This window comes from Vitis riparia, chromosome 16 (genome assembly GCF_004353265.1).
Source record: "Vitis riparia cultivar Riparia Gloire de Montpellier isolate 1030 chromosome 16, EGFV_Vit.rip_1.0, whole genome shotgun sequence".
Taxonomy (NCBI): domain Eukaryota; kingdom Viridiplantae; phylum Streptophyta; class Magnoliopsida; order Vitales; family Vitaceae; genus Vitis; species Vitis riparia.
Window position 1 is genome coordinate 20,525,515 of NC_048446.1, and position 25,944 is coordinate 20,551,458.

The following is a 25,944-nucleotide window of genomic DNA, read 5'->3' on the forward strand; positions in this document are numbered from 1 at the left end:
TACCAAGGAAATTGATTCAATTGGATTCTTATTTTCAAAGTCAATTTAATCAATAGAAATTAACATTGGACCATTCTTATATTTTGATCTCAACTTGATAATTTTTTCTTTATTTTTCAAGATAACTTTTTTTTTTTTTACAAGAAAATACCAGTATAAGGTATTTTGTGCAATATCTTTACCTAAAAAAATAGAAATAAAATAAAATAAAAATTTGATTCTTTTCAAGAATATAAACTATAGAATGAATATCTTAATTAAATGATACTTGTCAAGTTATCGAGAGTCCATAGAACAAATTAACTAGTTAAGGATTTCAAGTTGGTTTTATTAGATGTAATTGAATAAATGTAATGGCCAGACTTAAGAGTTTCTTTCATGCGTTGTTTTATCAACTTAATAAGATTATTAAAAAAAAGAAGGAATTTTGCTTTTGATAAAAGGTGTTATAGCAAATTCTAATTAACCGACAACAAATTTGTAGCATCATGAACCTTCAATAATTCCAATGACTTTTTGTTTACACGTGGTTCATTATATACATGTGAAGTCATTGTAATGTGTGGTCCATTGTTCTTACATATGGCCCATCGTTAATTTATAGTGATGGAATCTATATATATGACTTTTCAAATGAAGACCCATCAATCTTGGCATTGAATTGAGGTTTGTCCTTACATTTGGAGGATTTGATTCCTTTGCCTTTAGATTTGTGCAATGAGCTAGATGTGATAGATGGAAGGAGGTGAGAACTTCTTAGTGATGGATTTTTTGTGGAAAAGTAGATAAATACATATAGGAGGAAAGGAGTAAGTCTGTTTTTGTTGGGTCTTGCTTCATTTTTCAACATTGGCAACCCTTATAGTCTACCAAGTAGGTGGAATAATTAATTAGCTTGACCCTAAAAATCCACGGATGAGAAATTCACACCTTTCTTCTATCACATTAAGCTCATTGTATATTTCTAAAGAGAAAGAAATGAAGTCCTCCAAATGTAAGGACAAATTTCCACTTATTACCAAGGAAATTGATTCAATTGGATTCTTATTTTCAAAGTCAATTTAATCAATAGAAATTAACATTGGACCATTCTTATATATTGATCTCAACTTGATAATTTTTTCTTTATTTTTCAAGATAACTTTTTTTTTTTTTTTACAAGAAAATACCAATATAAGGTATTTTGTGCAATATCTTTACCTAAAAAAATAGAAATAAAATAAAATAAAAATTTGATTCTTTTCAAGAATATAAACTATAGAATGAATATCTTAATTAAATGATACTTGTCAAGTTATCGAGAGTCCATAGAACAAATTAACTAGTTAAGGATTTCAAGTTGGTTTTATTAGATGTAATTGAATAAATGTAATGGCCAGACTTAAGAGTTTCTTTCATGCGTTGTTTTATCAACTTAATAAGATTATAAAAAAAAAAGAAGGAATTTTGCTTTTGATAAAAGGTGTTATAGCAAATTCTAATTAACCGACAACAAATTTGTAGCATCATGAACCTTCAATAATTCCAATGACTTTTTGTTTACATGTGGTTCATTATATACATGTGAAGTCATTGTAATGTGTGGTCCATTGTTCTTACATATGGCCCATCGTTAATTTATAGTGATGGAATCTATATATATGACTTTTCAAATGAAGACCCATCAATCTTGGCATTGAATTGAGGTTTGTCCTTACATTCAGAGGATTTGATTCCTTTGCCTTTAGATTTGTGCAATGAGCTAGATGTGATAGATGGAAGGAGGTGAGAACTTCTTAATGATGGATTTTTTGTGGAAAAGTAGATAAATACATATAGGAGGAAAGGAGCAAGTTTGTTTGTGTTGGGTCTTGCTTCACTTTTCAACATTGGCAACCCTTATAGTCTACCAAGGAGGTGGAATAATTAATTAGCTTGACCCTAAAAATCCACGGATGAGAAATTCACACCTTCCTTCTATCACATTAAGCTCATTGCATATTTCTAAAGAGAAAGAAATGAAGTCCTCCAAATGTAAGGACAAATTTCCACTTATTACCAAGGAAATTGATTCAATTGGATTCTTATTTTCAAAGTCAATTTAATCAATAGAAATTAACATTGGACCATTCTTATATTTTGATCTCAACTTGATAATTTTTTCTTTATTTTTCAAGATAGCTTTTTTTTTTTTTACAAGAAAATACCAATATAAGGTATTTTGTGCAATATCTTTACCTAAACAAATAGAAACAAAATAAAATAAAAATTTGATTCTTTTCAAGAATATAAACTATAGAATGAATATCTTAATTAAATGATACTTGTCAAGTTATTGAGAGTCCATAGAACAAATTAACTAGTTAAGGATTTCAAGTTGGTTTTATTAGATGTAATTGAATAAATGTAATGGTTAGACTTAAGAGTTTTTTTCATGCGTTGTTTTATCAACTTAATAAGATTATAAACAAAAAAAGAAAAAGAAAAAAGGGAATTTTGCTTTTGATAAAAGGTATTATAGCAAATTCTAATTAACCAACAACAAATTTGTAGCATCATGAAACTTCAATAATTCCAATGACTTTTTGTTTACATATGGTCCATTATATACATGTGAAGTCATTGTAATGGGTGTGGTCCATTGTTCTTACATATGGCCCATTGTTAAGTTATAGTGATGGAATCTATATATATGACTTTTCAAATGAAGACCCCCTAGTCAATCTTGGCATTGAATTGAGGTTTGTCCTTACATTTGGAGGATTTGATTCCTTTGCCTTTAGATTTGTGCAATGAGCTAGATGTGATAGATGGAAGGAGGTGAGAACTTCTTAATGGTGGATTTTTTGTGGAAAAGTAGATAAATACATATAGGAAGAAAAGAACAAGTCGGTTTTTGTTGTGTCTTGCTTCACTTTTCAACATTGGCAACTCTTATAGTCAACCAAGTAGGTGGAATAAGAAATTAACTTGACCCTAAAAATCCACAGATGAGAAATTCACACTCTCCTTCTATCACATTAAGCTCATTGCATATTTCTAAAGAGAAAGAAATGAAGTCCTCCAAATGTAAGGACAAATTTCCACTTATTACCAAGGAAATTGATTCAATTGGGTTCTTATTTTCAAAGTCAATTTAATCAAAAGAAATTAATGTTGGACCATTCTTATATGGAGTGGAAAACTAAGATTTAAGAAACCAAAGCATCCATTAATCTCAAGACCATGGAATGATGCAATCAAACTGCCCATGGATGTTATTGCAACCATTGAAGAAACTTAAGCCACACCAACATACTTTTCCAAAACAAAGTATCTTTATTTCTTTAAAAAAGGACACAAACAAAGTAAAGACAAATCAAAATTTTCTTCTTTAGTTTATCATGTAAAGTACAAAGGAAATCATATATAATAATAGTAATAATAATACAATTTATACAATTTTCAAAATTTTTAATCTTTATGTAAAAGAGAAAAGAAAAGAAATATATTTATATTATTTTTCACTTTTTTTTTCTTTCATCTTTTCACATTATTTTTTTGGTCACATTTTCTCTTAAACTTCTATAATATAAATAATTAAAAGTCTTAAGGTTTATATATCCTATTGTCAATAATTAAAAGCCTCAATTCTTAAGCAACACTGCTCATCTCAATGTTTTTCCATTGTTTCCCAGCCACTTTATATACACTAGATTTGAAATTTTGAAATTTATCCAATAAATTATGACATGATATTGAATCTATAACAGAAAATCTTGTTAAAAACAGAACAATTTTTTTTCCCCAAAGATAGACTACTAGACTTCTTATTGAAATTTGGTAAAATAAGCTGCCCTTTTGCTAGTCAAAGCTTTGCGGAGTTGAACTGAACTAGGTTGAGACTAATCATATATTTTTGCTTGTACTACAGAAAACATTATGAAGAAGAAATCAATTATGTGGGAGAGAACTTTTGAAACATATTGTAAGTTGAGCCTCAAAATGAATATTGTAGTAAAAATATTGGTACATGATAACAATAAAATTGTGAACCTACATTGATGGAGGATTACTATATCATATTTAAATTACACACTTCTAAAAATTGAAAAAGACAGGATGACATCTTTCATTCAATTTTTGAGATAACTGTTAACTCTTGTTGAAGGTATCTTTTAGATGTGCTTGCATTCATTTTTGTTGGACCAGTGCAAGTGAAAGGATAAAGAGGTGTGGATAAATTATGTTCTCCTTCTAACATCTGAACCACAAGCTTCATAGAAGGACGATCTGCTGGGAACCATTGAATACACCAAAGTCCAATAATTGTCAATTTTTTTACTATTTGAGTATCTCCTTCTTCATCAATTTGAATTTGTAGCTCTTCACCTTGATCTAGATGATTATAAATCCATTTTGGGAAGTAAACTTGACTAGTATTATCCACAGTAACATCAATATTCTTCCTTCCTCCTACCATTTCAAGTAATAGCATTCCATAGCTAAAAACATCTGACTTGTAAGACACATTCCCTAAATTCCTGGATAACATCTCTGGAGCAATATAGCCCATGGTCCCCCTAGTTGTAGTCATAGAAACTACACTTTGTTCCTTGGAACATAATTTGGCGAGGCCAAAATCAGCTATTTTTGGATTAAAATTGTGATTAAGTAAAATATTATGAGGTTTGATATCAAAATGGAAGATTTGTTGATCACAACCTTGGTGAAGATATTCAATTCCTTTGGCAATACCTAAAGCAATATCTTGAAGCTTTTTCCAACCTAGGAAATGGTTTTTAATTGTTCTTGAAAATATGAACTTCTCTAGCAATTCATTTGGCAAGAACTCATAAATAAGAGCTTGTCTAAATCCATCAGCACAAAAGCCAGCTAAGCGAACAACATTGACATGGTGGATTCTACCCATGGTTCCCACTTCATTAAGAAACTCCTCCCCATTTCCATTGGTGTTGTTTAGGATCTTGACTGCAACATGAACTTCATCAGACAACTTTCCCTTATACACTGTTCCATAACCTCCTTCACCCAATTTATCTTAGAATTGATTTGTGATCTTCTTAATATCAGCATAAGAGTATCTTGTAGGCTTGAGAGCTATGTAATCTTCCAAAAATTACTACTCTTGAACTTGAATTCCATTCTTTCTCATTTTAGCAAAATAAATAAATAAAATCCCTTTTATAGATGATAATTATTGCAAATTGTTAAATTGTTGGAAGAGGCATATTATAGGGTTTTGCTTTGATATTTTGGTGCTACTAAATATATTGAACCGATTTAGTAGGCTTTTACACTCTCCACATAAGACAATTATATGTTATTTAATGGGGATTGAGGATGGAAATTTCACTTCAAGGCATGATGAAAGTTTTTTTTTTCTTCAAAGAACTGACACAACTAAAGTTGATCTCAAATGCAAATCCATATATATGTGTGAATAGAAAATCACCAGTAATTGTTAGTTTTTCTTTTATGCACCTGTAACAGATAATAATAAACTTAGTAGCTAGTTATGCTTTTGAAATTAATAAATCATAATCTATCATGCAATGATGCCATACAGATTAATTTTAGGTGGTGTTCTTGGACTGAAGCCTATGACTTTGTGTTCATTCCCATGGTTTCCACAGGGCTTTTTTTTTTTTTTTTTTTTAAGGAGGGGGGGGGGAGGGGTCTTTGATGTTTCCATATCAAGATACGAATAGATAAAATGAAATTATGTCAAATTTTCCGTTTCCATATCAGGGTGCAAAAGAATATGGCATGGGCTAATATTGTGTAGCACGTACCTTTTTCTGGCTTCTTTATGCACTCAATTTCAGATTATGCCATTACTCATCTTCAACCTGCATTTCTCACCTTCTGCTTTACAATTTCCACACACAGGTTTTGACCAATTCATGGAAAATCTAGATTTCCCATATTCTATATTTAATGGGAGTGAAGCTTCGGAAATCTAACAAGCAAAATATATTCATAAATAAATTAAAATAGACATTGCTCATAGATACGTACTGGAATACAATGTATGGTATTATCGGCGTAATTCATGTAGTATTATGGTCCTATCACATCTAGCACATTTCATATTTCTAAAGATAAAAGAAATAGTCCTTTAAATATAAGGACCAACTTACTTTTAGTGTCAAGAAAATTGACTCAATGGTTTTATTTGAAAAGTCATATTCAATAAATAAAGCATCAAAATTGACCACATGTACAATGGTCCACAAAAATTATTGAAAGGGTGTGAGTTGTAGGAGACCATTTTAAAATTTTGAATATTTATTTACTCTTATAATTTTATGCTCATAATGAATTATAGTAATAGACATATATCAAGGAAAGGTTTGAGCTCTCAAATTGTTACTTCTTTGTTAATTCTCTCTCTATTAAAATGCAACTTTTGATTTGAGAGCCTGATTTAAAGTGCGAAGGGTAAGATCAAAGTCCTAATTAAATTTCAACAAGAAGTAGAAATCTATGAATGAAGAAATCAAAGTGTCCATTAATTTGAAGAACCATATATGGAATAGTGCAATCCAATGTCCAAGAATGTAATTGTAACCTTTGGAGGGGCCCAAGGACACTTCTCTAACAAAAACTATATGGAATTACTTACAAAAGAAATGTTGTAATTGGCACTATTGATCCTTGAAAGCCTAGATTATTACTAGCAACAAGTTATAACAAAATAACTTACCTGAACATCTACAACCCCAATAATTATTTTTGTAGAATACTTGAAAAAAAAAATAGAACTTCAAAGGAAATGGAGGATTTTCTTTGATAATTTTACGACCAAAAAAGAACACTATTCAAACATCTAAAATGACATTTTATTACTTGTACATAACCTTACTTACAAGAAACCAAACTACTGTTTGAAGAAGAAACTTTATTTTATTACATACACTGATCTCATAGAATTCTTACACATAAAACACAATCACACTTTATTATTGGATTACAAAATAAGCAACTGGATGGAGTAGGACTACCTTCCATTTAAGCTGATTGTACCCATGGAGTTGGATGATGAAATTGGTACCTCTACCATGGATTGCTCATGATTCTCGATAGACCATAGAGTTGGCTTAGGAGGCATTTTCAAGAGTTCAACCTCTCCTTCAAGCATCTCCAATGTTTTGCTCATTGAAGGACGATCCACGGGCTTCATTTGTATACACCATAGCGCAACTATCACCATTTTCCTTACATACTTTTTTTCATCCTCAGTGGCATCTCCCATTTCCATGTCCTCTCCTTGATCATATCTATTATAAATCCATGATGGGAAATATATTTGACTAGAATGTTCTGCAAATGCATTCACATTCTTTCTTTTCCCTACCATTTCCAATAACAACATTCCAAAACTATAAACATCTGCCTTAAATGATACACCTCCAAGGTTTTTGTAGAACAATTCGGGAGCAATGTAGCCCAAGGTTCCTCTAGCAGCAGTGATGGATACAATACTGTCATCTATTGAATATAATTTTGCAAGACCAAAATCTGAAACTTTTGGTGTGAAGTCTTCATCAAGAAGAATGTTGTGTGGCTTGATATCAAAATGGAGAATTTGCATGTCACATCCTTGATGTAAGTATTCAATCCCACATGCCACTCCAAGTGCAATCTTGTATAATCTTTCCCAACTCAAAGGAATGTTGTTTCCTTGGTCAAGAAAAACAAACTTATCAAGAGATCCATTGGGCATGAAGTCATATACAAGAGCCCATTTTGATCCCTGTATACAAAATCCAACAAGTCTCACCACATTAACATGATGAATCCTTCCGATTGTAGCAACTTCATTGATGAAATCTTGCCCATTAGCTTTTGACATAACTAACATTTTTACAGCCACAATGCGTCCACTTCGGAGTTTTCCTTTGTACACAGAGCCAAAACCTCCTTGACCTAATTTATTCTTAAAATTATGAGTCATCTTTTTTAGCTCTGAATATGAGTATTTGATCGGCTGAAGATTTTTATGGCTATGTAAAAATTCTTCAATGCCATCATCCAATGATAAGTGTCTTCGTCGAAACTTGTAGATTAAATAGACAAGCAGACACAATATGCCAAGTGCAGTCCTCCCGATGATGATGATCATGGCTATAAATCACATGTTAAAAAATTAAAAAAAAAAAAAAACATTAGAGGAAGGTGCATCATCATTTGGATTCAATTATCGAATCCATGTTAAAAATATTAAAAAATAAATAAAGGAAGGTGTATCATCATCCACATTCAATTATCGAATCCAAATAAGATAGTTTAAAAAGTCATTTCACCTATATAATTGCTTGTTGGTTGACTCAATAGAAAGATATTTTTAGGTTTCCAATCAATGTAGTCATGTTCCTCTTCTACTTTTGAGGTCAAAATGATAAAGGCCAGAATGAGAGAGAACATTGGTTTAGTTGCTTAAAATCGGGAAATGGAATTGGATGCCCAATTTTCAATTTGGTTGTACTCTAAAGAAATTTAAAATTTAATGCATAACAAATTTGCAAAAATATATAATTTCATTTGAAATTAAAATTATGAAGTTCATAGAAATGGAATTCCAATTTATATTTGTACAACCAAATGTAGAACAATAAAACTAGGCACCTCTATGCAATCTTCTTTGAAAAAACTTTTAATAGACTAAGGCAAAATGAGCTCTAAAAAAGGCATAGTATCCTTTGCTATTTATTGAGATCTGAAAGACTTACCTATGCATCTCATTAACCAACCTGCAAAAATAAAATTAAAAAATGATTAAATTAAAAAAGAAAATTCACATGCATTACATATTAAAGATGAGCAATAGAGCAGTATAAGAGAGTTATTTTTATTATTATTTATTGATTGAAAATCAAGAGAGACAGATATACAAGAAAAATTATTACTATTATTAAGTGTGCATATAAATTATGTGTATTATTAATTATCAAGTTGCAAGGAGATTATGTCCTTCATCTAAACATTTATTATACTAAGGGTTAATAATAAAAATAAAGTAGTAGTTTACTTAATTGAATTATCATAAATAAATAAAATAAATTATCAATCATTACATAAATGACAATCTCAATTTTATATATATATGCATGGAATTAAATATGTAATTGAATATAACATGTCTTTTATATTTTTATTATTATTGCCCAATTTATGAAAATTAGATAATAATAGAAACTCTGGAAGCCTTACCAGCGTAAAGTGCAGATTCATGATAATACTGATCATCATATTCTCTCAAGCCTGGATGATGAAATCAAGTAATTAAATAATGTTAGTGGTAAAACTAGATAATGATATTTTATCTAAAAAAAGGAACAAAATAAAATAGAGAATCACCAACTACCGCAGAATTGCACCCACATGGCTCTCCTCATTTTTTTTATTTAACTAAAAAGTGATTAATCCTCTGTTTTTTGGAAAAAAAAAAAAAATGCCATGACAGCAGTGCTACTTTTTAGTAATTTCACTCCCTAATTGTTTCCCAAATTGGAAAATGCAGTTTAATGGCATGCTTGATTCAAATTCAAAGCAATGCTTCATTCAAACAAGAGTTAAGTAGGCCTCACCTTTGATTGAAAAGGTCCTCGGATCTGTTAATTAATAAATAAAAAAAATACAAATTAAATTTAACATGAAAAAGATACAGGACAATGAAAGATGAAATTTATCAGGAAATAAAAAATGAAAGATAAAAACTTGACTCCCGGAGTCTCACCCGCTAAAGATTCCAAATAGTCAGAGAACCAATACCCAAAAGAGTACCCTGCAATATTAAGCCAATTAAGCAAAGTCATATTAGTTACCAAGCAAAATAATTAAATTAATAAATAAAATTAAACATTTTTCATACTTATGCATTGTACAGTATTATTGGTAAAATCTACTACGCATTCACACATTTGCTTTTGCAACGGAAGCCCAAGAATGAAAGGTCAATACTCTGACATTGAAAGATTGCCGGGTTTCAAGTATCGAGTAACAATAGTGCTGAGGATGGTGCATGAATACTTAATAACAAGAGTTAAGTAGGCCTCACCTTTGATTGACAAGGCCCTCCAATCTGTTAATTAATAAATAAAAAGAATACAAATTAAATTTAACATGAAAAAGATACAGGACAATGAAAGATGAAATTTATCAGGAAATAAAAAATGAAAGATAAAAACTTGACTCCCAAAGTCTCACCCCTTAAATATTGCAAACATGCAGAGAACCAATTCCAGGAGTCGCCTGCATCATTAAGCCAATTAAGCAAGTAATATTAGTTACCAAGCAAAATAATTAAATAAATAAATAAAATTAAACATTTTTCATACTTACCGCATTTTACAGTATTCTTGGTGAAATCTGCATCGCAGTCTAGCCCTTTCACATCGCATTCGTTTTCGCAACGCAAGCGCAAGAACGAAAAATCAAGCCCCAGAAGCAGCACTTCTTGCAAATCTGACATTGAAAGATTGCCAGGCTTCAAGAATTGAGTGATAGTAGTCCTGAGGATGGTGCATGAATACTTAATATCATTCACCCGCAGTTCTCCTCCGACTAGTGCATAAACATGTGCTTGTGAGGAAGATGAAGTCACATTGCTACTGTTGCAAGGAGTGATAGGAATATAGTTGCTATCACTTATTGGCTGCTCGCAGTTCATCAAAACCGTTGTATTGCTCACTCCCAGTATATCATATGACTCAAAGCTGTAATATGACAAGGAATAGAGAGGAGTTGAGAAACAGTTGCCCTTTTTCACCCCAGGATCCACTACCCGAAAGGTATAGTTATCGTAGTTGATATCAGCAACATAGTATTTCCCAAGGTCCACGTTTACCATAGTACGATTGTTTTCGCAGACCAATTCATAGTGAGGATCACCACACCAGGACGGATCACCTTTCAATCGGAAAGGCTTGCTGATGTTTTGAATCTCTCCACAAGAAGAGGGCCGGCATGTCTGGTTTCCATTAGCAGCACAAATTGCAAGCAAGAAAGTGTGGAAGAGCGCTAACACCACAAGTTTTGCTTCTCTAAACATCATAACATTTGAGAGAGATACGGAGCTGGAATTCTTTTGTTTTATGTTTAATTTAAGAGAGAGATATCAAATTATGGCCCCAACAGGGTTGCGGTCCCAATTTTCCTGCAACTTGAAAAGAGTGTGAAATGAGCCTTATTGACCGTTCTGGTCAACTACTTTGATTTTTCTATGTATGGATAACTTCACATTGAAGAAACGCATACCCACTCTTTGTTAAAGATCAGGTTCAATCATTAGAGGCTTCTGAATTAGCATAATGAAAATGAAAATTAAGGATCACCATATTTGATATTAGCCCTAATTGCTAGAATGATTTTTATATAGTTTTTTATTATATTTGTATTTTAAGTATTATTTCTTCTAATCAAATTTTGATTTTTTGAAAAACATACAAAATAAATTAAACAAGACGGTCCACTTAGATTGAAATTATAATAAATCAAGTATTATTAAATTTTAGAGTAGGTAACGTGAATGTTTATACGTTTTTATGTCCGTGTTGAACATCATGACATTTGAGAGAGATATACTAAGCTGGAATTCTTTCGTTTTTAATTTGAATTTCTCAAACAGGCTAAACCAACTTGCGATCCCCATTTGACGACTTTGAGTTTTATGCACGCGGATAACTTCACATCCTGGTGAGTGAAAATCTATTAGTAAAAGTGACTGAATAAAATGTACAACCGCAGTAATCCTCCTTCCTACAATTCTTCTCTATAAATTTTCAGGCTAATCTCCTCTCGATATTTGTATCTCCCTTTCCACTTTCTTTCCTATCCCAGAGACTTCTGTCCTTGGCAAAAATCACAAATTCCTTCCATAAAAATGGATCGATATCTCTGTTTGTTTTTGTTCTTGTTTCTGACCTTGTTTGTGGAGATGAGAGGGGGCCGAGATGAGTGCATGACATCAAATCGTTGTGGAGACCAGGGTCCACTCATCCAGTTCCCTTTCCGTCTAAAACACCAGCCACACCACTGTGGATACCCGGGATTTAATTTATCTTGCACTGAGAATAATCAGACCATGCTAGACCTGCCAGTTTCGGTAAAGCTCTTGGTGAAGAAAATAGCTTACGAATCCCGGGAAATCATTGTCCAGGACCCGGATCATTGCCTTGCGAGACAGCTTCGAAACCTCAATTTAGCTGCCTCCCCCTTCCTCTTCAAATTTGAACGGGACTTCACCTTGTTCAATTGTTCCTCAGATAAAACAGAATCATATGGTTTTGATCAGTCCATCCCTTGCCTTTCTATCCCTGGTAACCCAGTTTATGCTGTTGATTCCTCCGAACTTGTCCAATATTTGGACCTATCCTCTTGCCGCAGGCTTTACAACGCTTCAATTCAAAGTCATAAATTCGGTGGAAGTGCGTTTTTTTTAAAGTGGTCAGATTCAAAAATATGCAGATTGAAGAAGAGTAATAGCAGAGAAACTGAATGTATTAAAGGTAAAGGGACTCTATGCATCTTAATTCCCCATTCATCTTCTATTCATCTTCTTTTCATCTTTCACGCTCACCTCATATCCTCTACTATGATTTCATATACAAATGCTCCATTTTGGAATTAAAAAAACCATTGTAAAGGATATGAGCTGATAAATTCTGCTGATTGATCTCTAAATCTGAAAAAAAAAAGAGATCAATAATTTGATCTGAAAATCACGTTTTATTGGGATTTTGAAAATCTGAAAAAAAAAAAAAAAAAAAAAGAGAGAGAGAGAGAATAATTTGATTACAAGGGATAAAATAATCTCTAAATCTGAAAAAATAATTTGAAATAATTAGTGAAAATAATTTTTTACATTTTAAAACTCTTGTTAGATGAATTTTTGGGTAAAGTAATATATTGTTTTTCTTGCATTTCACCTCAAAACATTGAGCTAAACTAACGGATTCAAACTAAGGCCCCTTTTCTTTTCTTTCTTCAAATTTTTTGTGGTCGATAAAATTAAGGGAAATAATTGAACAAAGAGTTAAATGTTTATTTTGGATTTAATTTTTTGAAAAATTAAAGAAATAAAAGAAAAATGTTGAAGTCCTTTTATAATGCATTCTTTCCTAGCTACTTACAATTAACATTTTTCTTTATTTTCTGCTTATTTTTCCAGGGATGTGAACCTAAAAATACAAAGTAATACAATTGATATTCAAGTATTCCTTTTGGATAACGAAATATTTAATAACAAAGAATTACTAAGATTGTTGAATATTGTTGATTTTCTTAATTTTTTTTTCATATCCAAGTGGACCATACTAACCCTTAATTTTCCAAGTAATTCATCTTTATTTCAACTCTCAGTAATTACAATTGTGTAAAAAACTCCATAAACATCATTTTTCTAGTTTTAATGGTTATCCACATAGATGACTTTTCCCTTATACCTAACATGAGAAGTTCGATGTTAATGGTCAATCGAATCGTCAAGTGTCATCGTACCTACCAATTGGATCACTGTATATAATGGTATAGAATAAGGATAGATATTTCTTCACATTCCTTTTACATAGAGTTTCATTTTTATTTTTATTTTTATTTTTATTTTTGTCATAAAATTGGATGAATTTGTGTTTAGGGAGTCATGAAGACAATACGGTATTATGAAACATAAAACTATGATACATAATAGGGATTAGAAGGGTATGTTTTAATTTCCACTACAAGTTAGGATAGAGTTAGTAGCAGAATTGGTACCGCCTCAAAAATGAACCATAGAATACAAGAAAGGGACCCAAAAAGATAAAGTTGAAGCCTAGAATAAAATTAATTAGATTAAAATCATATCACATGAACATGTAATTTAGCATGTTTTTATTAATTCCAAGAGCATAACAAGCTAATTGCCTTTTTTTCTTAATTTTTTATAGGTGTATCGAAGAAAATAATTGTGACAGGTAATATTCTATTTATACATATTTTATTATAGAGATAAAAATTCTTAATTTGGTTATTTTACCTATTTATTTAAATAAAAAGTTTAAGTTTTCTTCTTTTTATTTATGCAGGTGCAATCTTTGGTTTCTTTCTTCTCAGGTTAGTAATTGATGTGCTTTATCGTGTCTATAGCTCAAATAAAGTAGAAAGAGATAATAGAGTAAAGGTTAAAAAGTTTCTAGAAGACTATGAAGCTCTCAAGCCCTCAAGATACTCCTATGCTGATATTAAAAGGATTACGAGTCAATTCAAAGATAAATTAGGGGAAGGAGGATGTGGAACCGTGTACAAAGGAAAGCTTTCAGATGAAGTTTTTGTTGCAGTAAAAAATCCTTAACAATTCTCAAGGAAATGGGGAAGAGTTCATTAATGAAGTAGCAACAATGGGTACAATCCACCATGTTAATATAGTTCGTTTAGTTGGATTTTGTGCTGATAAATTTAAACGAGCTCTAGTTTATGAGTACTTACCAAATGAGTCATTGGAGAAGTTCATATTTTCAAAAGTTGTCAAGAACTATTCACTTAGTTGGAAGAAACTTCAAGAAATTGCTATAGGTATAGCAAAATGAATTGAGTATCTTCATCAAGGTTGTGATCAAAGAATCCTTCATTTTGATATCAAACCTCATAATATTTTACTTGACCACAACTTTAATCCAAAGATTTCTGACTTTGGTTTAGCCAAATTGTGCTCCAAGGAACAAAGTGCAGTCTCTATGACAATTGTAAGGGGAACAATGGGCTATATCGCTCCAGAAGTGTTATCTAGGAATTTTGGGAATGTGTCTTATAAGTCAGATGTTTATAGTTTTGGAATGTTGTTACTTGAAATGGTTGGAGGAAGGAAGAACATTGATGTTAGTGTGGAGAGTACTAGCCAAGTATATTTCCCAGAATGGATTTATAATCATTTGGATATAGGGGAAGAATTGCATATTCGAATTGAAGAAGAAGGAGATGTTGAGATTGCAAAGAAATTAGCAATTGTGGGACTTTCATGTATTCAGTGGTGTCCAGTGGATCGTCCTTCCATGAAAATTGTGGTTCAAATGTTGGAAGGAGAAGGAGACAAGTTAACCATGCCTCCTAACCCTTTTGCTTCAACAGTTCCAACAAACTTGAGCAAGCCAGGTAGAGTTTTTCAACAAGAGTTAGTAATAATTTCAGAACTAGAGTAAAAATAATTCTCTATATGTTCAACTTATTATGAATGTATAGTTTAATAAAAATTCATATTGTAGTTGTTCATCATCATAGCATCTTTATTTATATTTCTGTTAATTGAACAAATGATTGTATAAAATGATTATACCAGTGGCTCAATTGATGTTAGATTCCAAAAGTTCTTATTCCCATGTAATGTATTTCTTGTGTATTAAATTTTAATGAATATGTCCAAGAATATTCTCGCAACCCAATTTATAGTTCAGCTACACACAACTCTATAGATCACCTTTCAATCGAGTAACTAATGTCCATCACATTCAAGATAGAAAGTATTGCACGAAATAGTAAGAATTAGATCTAGGAAACTTGAAAATAAGAGTCCCATCCACTACACCCATATAGAGTTTCTTTTGTTTCTTTTTTCTTCTTTTTTTTTTCTTTTTTGCCTTTACCACTTTTTATTGGACTGAGAAGTAAGATTAATTAGTTATGTAATGACTAAATTATACTGAATGGTGATGGCTCATTGGAGAACTTTGCATCGAATAAAATGGAGATCGATTTCAATGTGTTTACTCCTTGCATGAAACACTGGATTTGCTGCTAGCTAAGTAGCACTTTGGTTATGGCACCATATTAATGGTGAAGATAGGCAGGTATCCTAACAATAAAGGAGTTAGAGAGTTAGGTGAATGCTTGATCTTGAACTTTATCAATACAAATTACCAATGGACCATATGTACTAGACCACGAAAAATATTAGATTGTGGGAGAAATGAACCATATGATATGTGACCATGTAGTAATCATTGAGAAAGGAAAAAAAACATGGACTCAATAGATTATGTAATAATAATAATAATAATAATAGACTCAAACTCTCTCAATATATGGTATATATTGTTTAACCTAAACAACAAAAAGCCCAGTGGCTGAGAACCTTGATGTAAACAAGCTTGTTTTAGCCGAGAGGTCTGAGGGTTCCTCCATGTGTTTAAGATTAACTGCATTCAAGCCTGAACATCAAATTAATGGAACAATCTACTCTATTTCACTAGCCAAGCCCAATGGTAGGTCCATAGGCAGAGCTTGGATCATGTGCTAGTCAGGCTGGGTTATAGCATATCAATGGAACTTTGTCGGAAAAAGTTCCATGTATGTTGTCAAATGGTAAATTGAGCAAAAAAAAAATAAAAAAAATAAAAACATTATAAATTCCCGCATCATTATGGCTAAGAGAGGAATGGATCGCTACTATAAAAGCTCATATAGCTGGGGAAGGAATGGGTTGCTGCTATAAAAGCTCTTATAGGAATATAAGGCCCAATAGGCACAACCACATGGGCTGGGTTGCTGCTATAAAAGCTCTAATAGCAATATATGGCCCAATAGGCACAACCAAATGGGCTTGTCCGCGACCATAGAGCCACGATATAAGCACTATCTCTCCAACCCAATTTAGATTGTTGAACCCACTGAGATCAATGTCTTTTATCATTCACTCTTCTTAGCCACCATTAGAGACCATTGAACTCTTCTCCCAAATCCATAATACCCATCATCAGCACTGTATATTTCTCCGACTAGATTGTTGTCGTCACTAACATCCTCATCACTGAGGGGGCTTAGATCAATGACCAACTCGCTCAACGACCAATTTCTTTAGCCACTTCATCGCCCACATCTTCCAGGTATTCTTTCGATTCCTTCCACGGCTTCACACTCTGTTATTCCTTTCTTTCTTTCTTTGATTTCAAATTGGGTTTCTTTTCATCACTTCTATTTCCTCCCATCTCTTTTTTTCTGGTTAGGGTTAGGGTTAGGGTTTGTGTTTGGATTCCCTGGTATATATTTACTAATTATTATGAGCATCAATCCCTCACCATACTTTCACATACCTCATCTCTGCACTCTTATTCTTCTTTCCATTTTCATGTGCATCGAAGCTTAGCTTGGAAGCAATGATTGCTCGTGTTCCTTCTCTTTTGTGTTTTTTTTGTCTTCCGTGCATAAGATGAAGTTGAAAATTTTAGTGACATGAAGAAATTCAATGCAGTCTACTATTATTATAGTGCCTTGTCTGCACCTCATGAAATCAAAGGCTATGGAAGCTTCGGATAGAGCAAAGCTCTTCATTTTGCACCCTAATTAGGATGCTACACTTTTGACTCATCTTAATCTTGTTTTTTTTTTTTTTTTTTTTTTTCATTTTATTTATCTATTTATTTATTTTTTATTTTGAATCCATCAAAGTAACCCCCTTAGACTACTTTTGTTCTTCATGTAAACACTAAGAAGAAGGGGGAAAATGAATATTAAGTTTATCGAAATTAATGGGTATGGACTAGAAGCATTTTGTCAAAAATCTGAAAATTCAGATGTTGAAATTCATGTCATTTAACTATATTATCTCATGTATAATTGCTATTCAGGAGAAAAATTTGATAGGTTTTGGGGTTTATGCAATTTTGAAGGAGGGAAAAGGCTTCCTAATTTACCTCCCTCAATTTTCATTTCTTAGGATTCAAGTGGTAATCTTAAATGGACTTCAAAATTTGTTTTTCACCAACCATTCTTTTACTTCTATACAAATCCTGTTATCTCATGTATGGGGCAAATGCAATTTTGTGATTTTCTAACTTCTTAAAAATCAGGAATTGAATTTTTAGGCTCATTTTTTCGTTTTTAATTCAGCTGATTGACATAAGCTTGATATTTGTTCTTTGAGTGGAAATTTTGATGCTTATAGGAGAGACATTTTACTAATTTTATCTACTAGGTTGAAGGCATTTGCTTTTTCTTCCTGACAATTTACTAATTATCAAATTCCTTTTCTTTCTGGTTGGTTTTTCCCTTTCCTTTCTGTTTTCATTTGAGGCCACCATATCTCAGGCAATTCACATCCTGAGAGAGTTAGCTACAAATCAAGGTATAATAGCCAAGATTGGCTTATAAATATCTGAGAATGATAATCTTACCATTCTTTCATTCTCTTTTATTGAGCACCTCTTTTCCTTAATGTAGAATATTTGAAACTCAATGGTACAAAGAGATACAAAATTCAAAAGCAGTTTTATATTCACATATGTCATAGAGGTATAATTGAAAGACCAATTGAAAGAATCAAACTTTGAATCTTAGGTGTTCAGTTATATGTTATAACATGTCTTACAGGTCTAATCCGCCTAATTTGGCAAATCAGATGTTAGCAAGATGAGGGTTAGCTTAGGAGGTCCCACAGCACAAGGCAAACCACTTGTGAGATTAAGCAGTCTGATTTGGAATACATTGTTTGGCTTCACAAGTCAATACAAGGCAAAATTAAAACATTAATAATTTGATTTTAACCAAAATTGATGTCTTAACCACCATGTTTCTCCCACAACACAAGGCAAGCCACTTATGAGATTAAGCAGTCTGATTTGGAATACATTGTTTGACTTCACAAGTCAATACAAGGCAAAATTAAAACATTAATAATTTGATTTTAACCAAAATTGATGTCTTAACCACCATGTTTCCTTTCTAAATGAATTAAGATGGTTCAATTTGAATGGATCCTAATTAATTGGGAGATTCAAATAAGGTCACTTGTTGTTAGAAATCATTGCGAAGAGGAACTAACACAAACTTTTGATCAAACTTTGCCCTGCATCATGTTTGGCCTCGAACCCATATTTCACCTAATTGATTTGGTGGAAGAGGCTTCAATGTATCTATGCTAACTATTTGGGGTTCATCTTTTTTCTTTGGTAGATCATTCTCTTTTTTGCTTTTTTTTTTTTCTTTGTTCCTTTTTGGTTTTCAAGTTACAAATCATTTAATCAAAGAAATGATAACCAAAAAATTTTCCCACAAGTGTAAGATTGTGCAATTATTCTCACAGCCAGTTCATACTTCCTGTCTCCACACCTGGGTCGGTCATCTTTCAGTCGGAAAGGGTAGCTTATATCCGGAATATTCCCACAAGAAGAGTGACAGAGATGATGATTCAGCTTGGCTTTGCAAGTTGTTGGGAGTAACAGAAGTAGAAAAATGGCTGCAAAACCGGCAAATAAGAGCCTCCTCAACATAGCTGGAGATGGTCTCTTTCCTCTCCGTCTCGCTCTTTTATTAGACTATAGATTAAGAACAATCAGTTCTGCTTTTCGTTATAAATGTTCGATTTGGGTCCAAAAAATGGTTTAGGTAAAGTATCACCTCTTACCCACTGGGAGAAAGTGCTAAAAAACATTGACTGGACACATCAACCGCCCCACAATGTTGGCGTCTTTGCAGTCAACTAATAGAACGGGATTTCTCCACTTACATTATCTAGTTCTTCCATACAGGATTTCTCCACTTCCTCAGATAATTTGCTTGCATCCTTTGCCTCTAAAGCATGTAGCTTTACCTTAAAGAAAGGCCCCGTAAAAGTGGATAAACTTTCTAAATGATTATTTATAAAATTTTAATTTTCTATAATGCTGACTTTTCAACTTTGTGACCTTTATAGTCAGTCAGGCAAGATAGAACCAGAACAATTAAGTTGTGCTCTTCCAAAAATACGTACCTTGTCAACTTTTCTGCATAATTCATAGTTGAGAAATTCATGGTGTCATGCTCTATCACATCTAACTACCTCATTGCATTTTTGTAATTGCAAAATAATCAATTGTTGTCAAGAAAATTAACTCAGTGGTTCCTTATTTTAAAAGTCACATCTAGTCATTAAAAATTAAGTAAAAAAGAAGTGAAATATAACTTAGGGAGTTTATTGATCCTACAAATTTTCAAAGAATGTATGCAAGTGATTTTCAAAAAATCTATGCAAGTGAATAACTTAGATGACTTTATAGATCCTACAAATTTTCAAAGAATGGTTGGCAGTTTGCATTGTTTGACTAATATAAAACTAGATATTAAATATGGAGTTGGGCTTATAAGTAGATCTAGGGATTCTCAATGTTAGTCGCACTTACAATTAGGAAAATAGATCTTATGATACATTAAAGGTTATGTATTTAATCTTAGTTTAGAAGTTTTCTCTTGATCATCAAGGAAACAATAGATGATTAATGTTTTGTCAATAGCAAAAACGAAATATATTGTAGCTACTAATAGTGCTAATTAAGTAGTATAGTTGCATTCAATGCTTTTTGATTTAAAGTATACTCAAGAAGTATCTATAAAGATTTCGTGGGATGATAAATCAACATTAATAACATTGACCAAAAAATCCAGTTTTTCATGAAAGAAGTAAACACATTGACATTACATCATGTACTATATTCATGAATTGATGAAAGACAAATTATGTTTGAGGTTTGTTCTTTTCAAAATTAAATTGCAGATGTCTTTACAAAATCAATCAAAGTGAAAGCAAGATAAGAGTCCTAATGAAATCAAGATTTATTTTATTAATATTTGAGTTGTTTTTGTTGTTTAGGATTTGTAATCCTAGTTCTATTAGAAGTTGAGTTTCTATTAGAATTAGATTTTTTATGATTGTTCATATATATATATGTCTGAAATTAAGTGGTATAAGGTAATATTTTCATATGATCATTTGTTTTCTTTTTATATTTTTTATCCCTTTTGTGTGTGATAAATCGTTCATGTGCTAGAAGCTTTTTTTTTGCTTATAATTTATAGTGACTTAATCAATATGAATTTTCAAGTAAGGACCCTCTGTGTCAATGTTAACATTAAATGGAGGTTTGCCCTTGCATTTGGAGAACTTGATTCTTTTGTCTTTAGAAATGTGCTATAAGCTAGATGTGAAAGAGGAATCAAGGTGTGAACTTAATGGTGGATTTTTGTGGAAAAGTTTTATATAAGAGGAAAGGAACAACCGATTTCTTTTCTTTTTTATTTTCTTTTATGTTTTACTTGATTGACTATAAAGGTGGTCAATATTGAAAAATGAAGCATTGTGGAGGAAAAATAGATCATGTATGAGAGGACGGACATGTCAAGTTTTTTTTTTTTTTGTCTTGCTTGACTTACTACAAAGGTAACCAATTTTGAAAAATGAAGCATTGTGGGACAATATATGTATCTAGACAGGTCATGCCATTATTAATGGACATTTCAGGATGTTTGAAAGATCAATGAACATTGGAATCTACCAAGCAATGTAGAAAAAAAAATTGACTAGGCCTGTTCCTCTTGTACATAATACACTTTTCCACAAAAATCCACAGTTGAGAAGTCCACACCTTCCCTTTATCACATCAAGCTCATTGCACATTTCTAAGGAGAGAGGAATGAAGTCCTCCAAAGGCAAAGAAAATCTTCCATTTAGTGCTAAGGAAATTAACTCAATGGGTTCTTATTTTAAAATTCAGTCAACAGAAATTAACATTGGACTACATATGAATTATTGAAGGAGTATGATCCTTGCAACATACCATTTGAAAATTCTGAATTTTTATGTACTTTAAAAAATTTTACACTAAGAATGAATTATTGAGAGATACTTGGGGGTGTATTATCCTAGGCTAAAAGAGCTCAATGATATATTTTGTAAATCTACTTACAGAGATTTAGAAGCCATACTAATGAGTTGTACCATGCATCTAGAATATCCCATCTGTCAATACAAGAGGATCAAAATCTATTAAATTATCCAAAAGTCAAGGCAACATCTTCATATCTTCATAGTAATATGGTGTTGTTTATTATTTCTCTATTCCTTAGAAAAAATATTATGACACTTTTTTTATTATGTTTTCATTTACCAAAACTTCTTCATGTGGATAGATAAAGATCACAATAAATTTAAAATAAAATATATAAATTATACTCTAGGAGACCAGAAGAGACTAGGGATATAGATTAAAAGCAAGATCAACATAGCTTCAATTGAAATTGGAAGCTTTATATTTTTACATATGAAAAATAAACTTTATATATTGATCTCAACTTGGTAATTTTTTCTTTATTTTGCAAGATAATTTATTTTTTTTACAAGAAAATACCAATATGAGATATTTTGTGCAATATTTTTACCTAAACAAATAGAAATTAAATAAAATAAGAATCTTATTCTTTTCAAGAATATAAACTATAGATTGAATATCTTAATTAAATGAGACTTGTCAAGTTATCGAGAGTTCATAGAACAAATTAACTAGTTAAGGATTTCCAGTTGGTTTTATTAGATGTAATTGAATAAATGTAATGGTCAAACTTAAGAGTTTCTTTCATGCGTTGTTTTATCAACTTAATAAGATTATAAACAAAAAAAAAAAAAAAAAAAGGAATTTTGCTTTTGATAAAAAAAAGCTTAGTCTTTAGTTTTTGTATTTAAAATTAGAATAGCCAGAGTTATTATTTTTTTCAAGTTTTTTTTTTTTGAAAACCAGACATTAATACTCACAATTCACATGTATAAATGGCGAAAACAAAATTGTTTCCAAAGATATACTTCTATTTTTTGTATTTTTAAAAAATAAAACATAAAGGTTTTTTTATTTATTTTGTTTTTCATTTGTATTATTTATTAAACATGTTTTGTAGTTTTAAATTTGATACTTATTTTTTAAAAATAAAAATTTAAAATATATTGGTAATTATGCAATAAAAAGTAAATGTTTTTGTGATTTTATCATGATTTTTTATTTATTATTTTCCAATATTCATAGGTTGCTTGATAAAATGTATTTAGTTGGTCACTTTTAATATATCCTTAATTAATTTGTATAATATATATGATATTGTCTTTGTATAATATTATTAGATTATTTTTTAAACATATGTATTTATAATTTATTAAATGATTTGCAAGTATTTACCGATGATATGAAAAAGTAGTTACAATGATTTTCATAATATTATAGAACTACAAAACTGAATGTATATAGGATTTTAGACTAAGCTTTATGAGGATCTAAAAGATAGATAATAGACATCCACATGTCTAACCATTCTTTTGAATAAGATAAATCTATGTTTGGTGTTTCACGAAAATGTTGTAGTAATAAACTGGTTTCAATGTTTTCAAGAATGTCTGTCTTATTAATAAATTGATGGACAATTTATATCTAGTTGTATATAATTTCCAAAATACGATAATGTGTCAATCGCATTAAGATATATTATTATTGGATTAAGTATTTCACCATTACTTTCTTTAGGACTAAATGTAGTTCAAGGTTTTTCCAAAGGTAATCACTCCAATTTTTTGGAAGCATATAAAAATAATTTATTGAGTTTAAATCTGTTTATTTTTATTTTATTTTTTCATTTTCCCTTCAATTTTCTAGGAACCAAACATAGCCTTTATGCATATCTTCTAGTTAGATAAAACATAAAATAATATTAATTATTTATTCGTAGTTTCTTCTCATGAAAAATTTAGAAATTATAAAATATTTCAGTACTTTTTATATGGTTTTTGCCCATGAGAAATTATAAAATAATTTTACTATTTTTCTTTATAATTTTTCATATATAATTTCTACATATGAAAAATTATAATTTACGTTATAAGATCAAATAATAAAAAAAAAATTATAAAAATAGTAGGAGAATACAAATGGGAATTTTGCCATGCACCTTCCTTGAAATTATGGAAATGGTGACTAAGTAGTTAAGGTAACAAAAAACGTTCAGTCCGCGGCTAAAAGGATTCTCCACAAGTAAGATCATAACTACATGGAGTCTTCCACGAATTTTCCTTACCTTTTCACTTGGAATAAGGAAGAAGATTGAAGGAAGATTACCTCTCATTGACCTTAAATTTCAAGGTTTTGTATAGGCTGAGGGTAATTAAGATTATCTCTCAAAAATATGTTTTGTAGAACAATGTTTTTAAAATACTTTTTTTTTCTAAAAAAAAGAAAGAAAAAAGAAAATAAGTTTAGATCCTATTTTAATAGTTATTTTTAAAAATAATTTTCTATTTTCAATAAAAAAAAATAAAAAAGAACCGTTGACAACCAAGAAACAGAAAACAGTTTTCTATATTCATAGGTTGCTTGATAAGGGAGAATGATATATATAAGTTAACAAATGAGTGTTAATTTCCCTTAGAAAATTTTAAAACATAAATTTTAAAATTAATATTTTTTTGTTGCTCCTTTATTTTTTTAATTTGTGTTGTCAAAATTTAAACTTGAACTACAAAAGTGAATACATATAGGATTTTAGATTAAACTTGATGAGAATCTAAAAGATAATAGACATCCACATGTCTAATCATTTTTTTGAATAAGATAAATCCATGTTTGGTGTTTCATGAAAATGTTGTTGTAATAACCCGGTTTCAATGTTTTCAAGAATGTGTATCTTATTAATAAATTGATAGAGAGAGTTGTATCTATTTGTATATAATTTACAAAATATATTAACGTGTCAATTGCATTAAGGTATGATATTTTTGGATTAATTATTTCTCCATTACTTTTTTTAGGACTAGATGTAGTTCAAGGTTTTTTCGAAGGTAATCAATCCAATTTTTCTGAAGTTTATAAAAATAATTTATCGAGTTCAAATCTATTTTTTATTTTTTTTTCACTTTTTCTTTTTATTTACTTTTCCTTTCTATTTTATTTTCCTTACATTTTTCTTAAATTTTCTAGGAACCAAACATAACCTTTCTGGATATCTTCTGAGAAGATAAACATAAAATAATATTAATCATCTCTTCGTAGTTTCTTTTCATAAAAAATTTAGAAATTATAAAATATTTAATTTCTTTTTATAAAGTTTTTACCTATGAGAAATTATAAAATAATTTTACTATTTTTCTTCGTAATTTCTACATATGAGAAATTATGATCTAAGCTGTGAGATCAAATAATAAAAAAAATTATAAAAATGGTAGGAGAGTACAAATAGGAATTTTGTCCTGCACCTTCCTTGACATTATGGAAATGGTGACTAAGTAGTAGTTAATGTAACAAAAACGTTTAGTCCACGGCTAAAAAGATTCTCCACAAGAGCGAGCAGAACAACATGGAGTCTTCCACGAATTTTCCTTACTCTTTCACTTGGAATGAGGAAGAAGAAGATTGAAGGAAGATTACGTCTCATTGACCTTAAATTTCAAGGATTTGTATAGGCTTAGGGTAATTAAATTTTGGTAAATATTTTTGTGGATAAACCAAAAGTAAATTATATATGTAGTCACCCACAATTTCCTGTATGTTCCCTTCCATTAGTTATAATTTTGAAGATTTAAAAACTGTTTTTAAGAAATATTGTATGAAAATATATATGTTATTTTGAAAAAAATAATCAAAATCCTTTCTTAATTTTTTGTGTTCTACAAATTATGAGTGCTTTGTTCATAGGAAAGAGTTACAAAATAATAAGGCTTTTATTTGGGAAGTGTTTTAAAAAATAGTTTAGAAAAATATTTTGATATTTCGTAACAAAAAAAAAGTCTGTCTGGAAATTGAAAATGTTTTTAATTTATTTTATATGTTTTTAAATATGTTTTAAAAATAAATTTTATATATAATACTTTATTTTTAATCATTATTTGTATTTGTATAATTATTTTTTTAAAAAAGTGAAAATAATTAAATGATATTATAAACAAAAGATCATATTCTCTATTTTTTAAGAACATAAATATGTTTTATATTTTTTGGTTGCTGGATTGTGTTTGATAACTATTTTTTAAAACACTTTTTATTTTCTAAAACAAAAAAAAAGAAAATAAATTTAGATTATATTTTAATAGCTGTTTTTAAAAACTTCAATAAAAAAATAAGAAAGTACGATAGACAACCAAGTAACAGAAAACAGTTTTCTATTATAAAAAATATTTAGTTATTTTAAGTTCTTTTAAAAAATAATTATATA

The 25,944-nt window shown here is 30.4% G+C and overlaps 2 protein-coding genes and 1 pseudogene across 3 annotated transcripts; 1 reads left to right on the forward strand and 2 right to left on the reverse strand.

Annotated features, from left to right (window-relative positions):
* Positions 1 to 4,090: 4,090 nt before the first annotated feature.
* On the reverse strand, positions 4,091 to 5,124 carry LOC117933397 (rust resistance kinase Lr10-like). Its single transcript, XM_034854761.1, has 2 exons — positions 5,103 to 5,124; positions 4,091 to 5,019 (listed from the first exon to the last, which is right to left on the reverse strand). The coding sequence occupies exons 1-2, from the start codon at positions 5,122 to 5,124 to the stop codon at positions 4,091 to 4,093; spliced, it is 951 nt and encodes a 316-aa protein (XP_034710652.1).
* A 1,704-nt stretch (positions 5,125 to 6,828) lies between these two features.
* LOC117933636 (rust resistance kinase Lr10-like) lies at positions 6,829 to 11,096 on the reverse strand. Of its 2 annotated transcripts, XM_034855105.1 has the most exons (9): positions 10,622 to 11,096; positions 10,327 to 10,588; positions 10,192 to 10,236; positions 10,043 to 10,066; positions 9,722 to 9,769; positions 9,573 to 9,596; positions 9,196 to 9,246; positions 8,715 to 8,735; positions 6,829 to 8,109 (listed from the first exon to the last, which is right to left on the reverse strand). In XM_034855105.1, exons 1-9 carry the CDS (start codon positions 11,036 to 11,038, stop codon positions 6,983 to 6,985), a joined length of 2,019 nt encoding a protein of 672 aa, XP_034710996.1. In that variant the 5' UTR covers positions 11,039 to 11,096; the 3' UTR covers positions 6,829 to 6,982. The 2 variants fall into 2 exon arrangements, with proteins under 2 accessions (XP_034710996.1, XP_034710995.1); XM_034855104.1 differs by having other exon boundaries at positions 10,327 to 11,096.
* Positions 11,097 to 11,783: 687 nt separating this feature from the next.
* LOC117933638 lies at positions 11,784 to 15,313 on the forward strand (annotated as a pseudogene).
* Positions 15,314 to 25,944: the final 10,631 nt, after the last annotated feature.